General features: G+C 44.9%; 1 protein-coding gene across 1 annotated transcript; it reads left to right on the top strand.

Moving 5' to 3' along the window:
- The first annotated feature begins 250 nt into the window (after positions 1-250).
- On the top strand, positions 251-7,771 carry LOC146270842 (desmocollin 2-like protein). The gene is made up of 16 exons (XM_084706661.1): positions 251-463; positions 674-767; positions 952-1,151; positions 1,240-1,344; positions 1,717-1,872; positions 2,240-2,384; positions 2,505-2,659; positions 2,793-2,927; positions 3,072-3,257; positions 3,437-3,684; positions 3,869-4,011; positions 4,633-4,854; positions 5,098-5,319; positions 5,800-5,915; positions 6,025-6,321; positions 6,714-7,771. Exons 1-16 carry the CDS (start codon positions 398-400, stop codon positions 6,909-6,911), a joined length of 2,688 nt encoding a protein of 895 aa, XP_084562787.1. The 5' UTR covers positions 251-397; the 3' UTR covers positions 6,912-7,771.
- Positions 7,772-9,045: the final 1,274 nt, after the last annotated feature.

Raw genomic sequence — 9,045 nt, 5'->3', positions numbered from 1 at the left:
GAGATACAATGTTTCCCCCTGGCGGTAAAAGAAGTCCGCTTACACCACAGTCACACCCAATCAGTGAATGTGCTAGGACCGTCACAGCACGCAATCCAAAACTGCCGTCCACTTTACCTGTTCTTCGATCCCACGCCCAAGAAGGGTGGAGTTGATCCAGCGACCGGGTGGAGCATTATAGAGGTGAGTCACTCCGCGCACGTCTGCAGGACTTCATAGCCAATTGAATGCTTAGGTTGTTGCGAGGTGAGGCAAAGCGTTAAAAAGTAGAAAGATATTCAGAAGCACTCAAGACTTATACTACTGAACCACTGTTCATAGGTAGAAGACAAATAGCCACCGTCTGACTTTACATTGACACACAGTAGGCTACTGTTTATCGATTGGCTGTTACAGAATGTCTTATATTAAGCGGAAGAGGTTTATTACACCAAGTTTTCTAATCAATATCTGCTTATTTTCGGTAAGTAGCCTACTGTTTTTACTTCAGTTAAGTTTGCGTGACTGTGAATATGAAGTTTCAAAGAAAATGTAGAATTTAAACTATATTTATAGAATATGCCTAAGAAACATTGAGAGGACGTTTTGACAAACAGAAGACAGGCAACTCAGGCAAAATTAGCATGTGTAATGTACAGACAATTACCAATTACAACTGAAATATTCTCTCCAGCATCTTTCCAGCTATGTTGAGTCCTGCTCCTTCCAACGCTCCCTTCAAGTATCAGTACCCCATACTATAGCTGCTGGATATGTCCTTTCTAAAGGTACTACTGTTCCTATACATGTATCCATCTGATTTACCACATGTTTCTGCGCTCAACCCATCATCAGTGATAATTACAGAAATGCATGTAGTTAACAGATTCAATGTCATTGTTTATGATCCACTTCTGTCTGTCTTTTTTTGACAGTCACCACAATTGTTGTTGTTTCCTTTTGGTTTATCAGTTGACATGGACCGCTGCGAGACAGAAACGTTTGATATCAGTTCGAGTGACCCAGACTTCACTGTGAAAGCAGACGGCACCATCATAACATCACACACGGCCACAGTGCCAGCCAATGGGAGGATATTCTCTCTACATTATCCAGACCCCAGTGGTCAGATGGCTGTGATGGATGTCTACCTCGTCCGCAGTACCAATGAGGTGATTGAGAGTTTCATTGTTGATGGAGATTTACAGTTTCAAATATTACAAATGTGTCAAGTGAGGAATCTTCTGCTGCCTATCTTAGGTAGAAAACAATGGGGTTCTGAGGCGTTCCAAGAGAAGATGGAGCCCAATACCCTTCAACATCATAGAAAATGACGTGCCACCATTTCCAAAAGATGTAGAGCTGGTAAGACAGTTCCTACTACTGCTTTTTTACGACAGCTATTAAGTTGATCTATCTTCTGCTCCATGTTCTACTATATTCTGACACTCACAAGTACTGTATGGGGCAAACAAAAACTAATAGACACACCCTTGAAAAATACATCAACACAGAAGCCAAAGCCATTGGGTGGTGGATGCATGTGTTGTAACTTGCCCCGAGGTCCTCTTTACTGTGGGAGCTTTTCAATCTTTTGACAAAAACCTACCGTCCAAAGGAAGACGGGTTTTGAACGATAGAATGGGTTTTGAAATTGAAAGTGTGTATTTCACTTTAAAAAACGCCAGCACCGAATTGATATGATGACACTGAGTTGTTTGGGGTTTGCCGGTATAGGTTGGATCGGACTCCTCGGCTACGTACACTGTGTACTACACTGTCAGTGGGCCGGGCGTTGACGAGCACCCCAGGGGATTGTTCAGTGTCGACAGGAACACAGGGTTGCTCAGGGTGCATCAGCCTGTTGATCGGGAGGAGTTTCCAAAGTTCACAGTAAGTACGAGGATTAAAGATGAGTATGATCCCAGTCACCATCAGCCATCCTAATGTTTTTTATATTCTGTGAAGAAGGCACTCAAATCTGTTGTAAGCATCCTAAGTATCCATTACTAAGTCTAAGAATGATTCTGTTCTATGAACAAAGTTCAACATGCTGTGTTTGACCTTTCGATTCACTTCACTGACAATTACCCGTGCTGCTAATCACATCTGATGACAGAGTTTGCTATTTTATGTTTATGTGTGTCTTTTTTATTTAGTCAACTGAAAATGACATCCTGCTTAGGTTCAAAATCATAATGTCCAGTTATCTTACTGTCTCGGTTATTGAACTGAAGCTTCATGTCTTGTCTCTCGCCAGTTCCAAGCCAGAGTATTCGACAGACTGACCAACGTGGAAACAGACCTGCCTTTGCCAATCACAGTGAACGTAGATGATGTGAACGACAACAAGCCAACTTTCTCCGGCGCACTGCAGTTCTCTGTACCAGAGCAAAGCAAGCCAGGTGAGAATGTCTGGCAGGGCGCTCCTGTTCCCATAAAACACCACCAAATAAACCGCGTACAGTAGCCCATATTTAGACTGTGAACATTCTTTAAAACCTGAGTTGGGTGTTTGGTTGTAGGTATGGCGGTGGGGCAGGTGAAGGCCACGGACAGAGACCAGGAGGGTACGGACCACACCAAGATCCGCTACTCCCTCATCACCGGCACTGACCTGTTCTCCATCCACCCAGAGACCGGCGTCATCAGCACCGTCTCCTCCAAACTGGACAGGGAGGTCAGTACCCCCCCCCCTCCCACCCCTCCGGTCGGCCTCCACCCAGCCTCTCTCAGCACCAGCATGTTATCTCCGCCTGAGGCTCTGTAGAGGGAACCAACACTGCAAATGAATCTTTGTTTGCCTTCTCCAGGTGAAAGACACTCATTTCGCCACAGTCGAAATCCGGGATATGGGCGGAGCACCAAACGGCCTGTTCAGCACCGGCACTGCCACCATCACTTTGGGGGATGTGAACGACAATCCGCCCACTTTCACCAAGTCATTGGTACGTGGTGATGGTGGAGGTTGATAGCGGATGGGAAAACAGTTGATACGTTTTCATAAGTTATCTGACACAATGCCACTCTTTATATGAAGTGTGATAATTCATGTTCATTTGACTTCAGTTGACCTTGTTTATTGCCTGTAGTACACTTTGGACGTCATGGAGAACCTGGGAGAACGTCTCCTCCTCCGCATCCCTGTCGAGGACAAGGACCTGGTGAACACACCCAACTGGAACTCTGAGTTTGTCATCACTAAGGGCAATGAAAACGGTAACTTCAAGATCGAAAGAGACCCGATAACGAACGAAGGCCTTCTTTACCTGACCAAGGTGAGTTCCTCACCAACACATATTGTTCACTGAACAGGATTGACAGATTCCTGATCTTGCTGTATTTCTAGAGGCAAGATACATGACTTAAGTGATGTGATATCATGACGCAAAGTCCCAGTTCTCAGTTTTCTGAGACATGGACTTTGCATGTGAACTTCTTCCATTCGTTCCTCCAGCCTTTAGACTATGAAGCCACCCAGAACGTAAAGCTGGAGGTGATGGCAAAGAACCAGGCTAATCTGACTGGCACCACGGCCTCCTGGCTCTCCATCCCGGTGGACGTCAACGTGGGGAACGAGGACGAGGGGCCGGAGTTCAGTGCTCCCACCATGCGCATCACCGTCGAGGAGAACACATCGAATGGAACCCTCCTGGGAACCTACACGGCCAGCGACCCCGAGACCAAGAGCAGTGCTGGCATCAAGTAAGCCCTGTCAGATTCTCCCCATGTCTCCAATCTTCCTTGTGGCTGTCATTTGTGGATCCCAACACAAGATGGTGGTACAGCTCTGCAACAAGAAAAATCCGAAGCATTTTAAGGGCAGTCAAAATAAATTCCTGAGAAACTCCTTTAATATACCTGCATGTTTTGCTTCTCTTTCTCCCAGGTACTTTAAGGTTGTCGACCCAGGGTCCTGGATCAGTGTGGATGAAAACAGTGGTCAGCTGAAGGTGGCCAACACTATACACAGGGAGTCCAAATACGTTCAAGGTGGCTTGTACAATGTCACCATGAAGGCTGTGGATGCCAGTAAGTCCATGTTGCACTAAACAACTGTTCCTTTTTTCACATGATTTCATACCAATCGCTCCAAAAGTCCCTTTCACGGCTTCGGAAACCAAATCGAGATTCGTAATAGATTTTAGTTTATGACTTTTCCTGATTGTCTGACTCATTTTTGTTTGTAGTGCACAAACCAACTTTCTTTAGATAAGTGACAGAGCTGGTTCTACAATCATGTCAGAGGGCTATCATTAGAGCTTAGTCATGCTGCTACAGATGACTGTGTTCCAACCTTGAGGCAGTGTTAGGAGGATGTTCTGGCGCACCTTAAACAGTCTCAGTGTACCCTGAGTGCCCTGGGTGTGTACGTAACAGATTGGGAAAGAGAGCACTTCAGATACTGAAGGTGCATGGAGAGATTATTAAGATACGTTATTCACTGTTTACATGAACGAGACAGTGGTGGGTGACGGCATCCCACACTTCAGAGAAACATGAGACATTCTCAGACAACACCTGTAACCACCCATGACAGCCGTTGAGTGTTGTCATAACACATACAGTATCTTCTCTCAGCAAGTGTTTCCAACGGCGGTCACATGTTCTGGGACGCTTACCTGACCTGCGTTATCTTCTGCCGCGTTTCAGGTGGCAAGACCGGCTCGGGGATGGTGATTCTCGAGGTGGTGGACGTGAACGACCACACCCCTGAGCTGCCTTCCGCTGAGATGGTCGTGTGCGAGAAGATCGGTGAGCTGGGCTCGGCGCTGGCGGTGGCGCAGGATAAAGACGGGCCTCCCTTCTCCTCCCCCTTCAGCTTCCAGCTGGGGGCCAAGAATGACGGGAAATGGGCTGTGAAGCGCTTTAATGGTGTGTGGTGAAGAGGATTCTCACTGTGTTCTCCTGCTGTCCACATGCTGCTAGCTAATGTTGGACTGTCTACTGTAGGAACGGAGAGACTACAACTCACTTTTTACACATTTTTAGATGACTTGTAAAAAAAAAAGAAAATAGTATTAGCAGCCTCACCAAAATCACAAATGTTGTCCCTAAGCCCATTTGGATTGTCTAAAACGCCTGTTAAACTGCATATACCCCACTTCTCCACTTCAGACACTGCCGCCACACTGGTTCAGACCAAGGAACTCCCCACTGGCGTCTACAAAGTCCCCCTGGTGGTGAAAGACCTGCAGGGCATGGGCGAGGAGCAGACGGTCACCATCCGGGTGTGTCGCTGCAGGAGCGGAGCCTGCGTGGCCCAGCAGACCTCCACCGTTCTGGGGGGGTGGGGCATCTTGGCCATGCTGCTGCCTCTGGCCCTCCTCGCCCTGCTCTGTGAGTCCCCCTCCGCCCTCCCTTCCTCCTCACCGCGCTACACCGACACTATATCAGTGACCTATGCACCTTGTAAAACTCTCTCTTGGAAGTCGCTTTGGATAAAAGCGTCTGCTAAATGAAATGAATAAATGTACACCACAGACATATGTTTTACAGGGAGGGATGACTCGTTGGGATTGGGGTTTTATTGTCCTGTAAAATCAATAAATATTGATGTGAACAAGTACAAAACAAATAGATGAACTTCTGATCGAGAGTATGCATTGTCTGAAGGAAGACTGGAACCATACGTCCCATTAAATGTTGTTACAAAATGTATACTGAATGTTAATTATGCAATGTGCGTCAAAGCCAAAGTGATTCAGTAGGGTTTTGAGAAGGAGGGAATCACTCAGAAAACAAATGCCTCAACCAGCAGTGGCTTCTGGAGCCATGCTTTAACAGAGCCGTTTGTCTTTGTCTCTCCGTCAATGGCAGGTGCGGTGCTAGCATTGGTCTGTGTGACTAAAGAGGAGAACAAAGAGATGGATGATATGGGCGACAGTGGCGGGATCCTCCTTAAGTCTAACACAGAGGCTCCGGGGGACCAGCTGGTAAGATCCTCACAATGAAAGAACCAGGAAGGGATATCATACTGTATCCTACTGCTTAGAGACCTCAGTTTTTCATTCATTTCTTTTTTTTGGTGACATGCCTCCTCAGGATTCCAATCTACTTGTTGTTCCTGCGTCTGCTGACCAACCCAGTAAAGGTGCCATGGCTCACATGGCATTCACAGGCAGCAAAGGCTCGCTAGCAAAGGGAGGGGGGCTGAACGCCCAACAGAACTTGCTCCACCAGTCCAGTGGCCTTTTGTTCAGCGATTCCCACAACAGCTTCTCTCCTGGCCAGTACAATGGTGGAGGCCAATATGGAGGCGAACAGTTTTTCTCTGGCGATAATCTCGCTATGGATAACAGTGGTTCCTACTGGCAAACCAACGGACGCTTATTACAAAAGGTAGACATTTTACTACAGCTATTCCTGATCTTAAACTCATCTTGTCAATGACCCTAACCTAAACCTAGACAGGAGATTGTTCAACAAAAAGTCAATATCACAGCTCCCTACTTAATAAAAACGCTAAAGTCTTACATGCTAGATATTGAGCCATTTTTTCTCCAAGGTTTAATATTTCTCTTCCCTCGTGGTGAGAGCACTGTCAATTCTTCCATGTAATCTTGTCTGGCCGCTTCTGTAAACGTTCCTATGTCTTATCTTGCAAGTGTACGGTTTATCTGTGTAATACCCTGTGTAATATCTGTCTGTGAAATATCCTGTTCTGGACTCTGCAGTCATACCACCAAACTCAATATCCTTCTTCCCACTTGCCTGTGCTTCCCACCCTGTAGAAGCTGACGTACCTAGGGACCATGGAAGAGGAGCACTACGCGGATGACATTGTGCACGCGTACGGCTTCGAGGGAGTGGGCTCACAGGCCGGCTCTGTGGGTTGCTGCAGTGACCAGGGTAACCAAGACAACCTGGACTTTCTCAACACTCTGGGGCCTAAGTTCCAGACCTTGGCAGAGGTCTGCACCAAGAAATGAACAATGAGCGCTGAGTGATACTTGAATTACAGCCGTGAATGACCCCACAATGTCAGAGGTCATTGTGGGGTCATCACACTGAACTACTATGGATGCTCGTTGTAGTCGTACTGGATTTGCACTAGATTTTATGTTTGGGGTACTTTGCTTTTTTTTGCCTTTTTGCTAACCTTTTTAGTAGTGTTATAAGAGTAAATTGGTGTGTGGTATTTAAGAATAGATTTCTCCCATGTTTTGATAAGCTAAAGTTAGAGCACATGAATTGTATTATGTGCTCAATGTATTATCATGGCCATAATCACACACACACACACACACGCACACACACACACACACACACACACACACACACACACACTGCAGTCACACAAACTACTGACTGATCAACCACCACTGTTCTATGAGCATAACTACTATCTATTTGCAGAAATGTTTTCCTAAAACAGAACTTTACCAAAAGAGATGCTGTTTTGCTGCCTCCACCACCCCGCCCTTTACCCTTTGGTTCTGTTGTACTCTATCAGGTGGAGGGCTGGATGTTATACAGCTCTCAGTCATTGTTTTATCACAGGTACTGTAAAACCTCTGCAAGTAGAGCACTTTTTGAAGCAGAACCATACCAATGAAGATGAATACCTGAAAAGTAAAAAAAAAATCTTCCAACTGCCAAACAATACTTTAGTCAGACTGCCCTTCTGCAACGGTTTTAATTAAAAGTTCAGAATTATCATTTTACCTTAACTTGTGAGATTTGGAATATGATCACCCAACTATATGTTTTTATCTATAGCACATGTACAGTATTTCTATTGATGGTTTTGAGCTGTTTGACAGAAAATAAATTGTTTTGTGTTCCCTTCTCATGTTTAAACTTTATTCAGTTGAGTATGAACATTTTAGAGAGGAAGATTGTACATCATGTGTGTACTTGCCTGTGTGTGACAGAGAGTATAATTATGTGCAGGCTTTACCAGAGAGCCTGTTTACACAGGTATATAAACAGTAGAGTATGTGGCGAATCATTAACAGGGTGTGGCTCGCACTTGTTTGTTTACCCAGTGTCGGAGGACCATAATGCAGTTGGAGTGTGAGAGAGAAGCAAGGGCTGAAAGAAGCTTCTAGTGTTATTCATGGTACACCACACACCTTTCCCCCCTCAGGTGGACTTCCAGAAGCATTTTAAAGGTTGCTAATTGTACCAACAAACCTATTAGGGCTACTCTCATAACAAAACAACAGCCCTTTCCTTTCACTTATAAATAACACACATCTAGGATGTACAATATGAATGCAGTACACAACTACACTAAGAAAATCCATGATCTCAATGATAATATTGACACCCCAGCGTGGCAGGCTTTTTAGCAGCACTTCCTGTCATTTTCTGTCTCTTCCTGTCGCTTCCTGTCTGAAGTACAATGTAGGCTCTTGGGAACCCTTTTGACACCGCCAGGAAACTGCAATAAGAAAGATGAATCCGTACCTTCAAACACTAATCTTTAAATGGCAACAAATGAATATACACAACAAGCACAGCAACGTAGTGTTGTCCAAGTATTTACGTGTAAAGCATTAAACGTGAAAACTTACAGTTGGCAAACCCATCCAATTATGTGGCCCGAGGGGATAAACCTCTGTGATACACAGTAACCAAGCTAGAATGAGATTATCAAGCACACCTGTTAACCTTTTAACCAAATCTTCTTAGATTCTACCTAGAACTTAGCCTTTGGCAGCAGAACAATATGGCATGTGCACTGTAACTCTGAAATCAGTATTCTGTCCAGAGCCTTGGGTAGAACCTTCTAGTTTCACCCTACAACAGATCAATTATATTTGGGGTCTTCTCTGATTACCATTCAGAATGTTACCAGTGAACTGCCCAGCAGAAGATTTAGCTCAGCTAAAGCTGTTTCCAGAAAACTGTTTCAAATATACAGTATCCTCAGAAATGGGTATATATTTGATCTTTCTTAAGTTGATTCATTTAGTACACAAGCTGTTGTAAAATGAATGGGTTCCATAGCTGTCATTCTATGGGGGATAAATATCAATGATGTCAGTGGACAGACAAAGCGAATGGACATGACCAGACATGGATTATCTGAATGAAAATGACATCTTTCATAATGAT

Source organism: Hypomesus nipponensis, chromosome 10, assembly GCF_054491055.1.
Source record: "Hypomesus nipponensis isolate SF chromosome 10, ASM5449105v1, whole genome shotgun sequence".
Classification (NCBI taxonomy): domain Eukaryota; kingdom Metazoa; phylum Chordata; class Actinopteri; order Osmeriformes; family Osmeridae; genus Hypomesus; species Hypomesus nipponensis.
The sequence above is the reverse complement of the archived record's forward strand: the minus strand, read 5'-3'. Positions and strand labels throughout refer to the sequence as shown.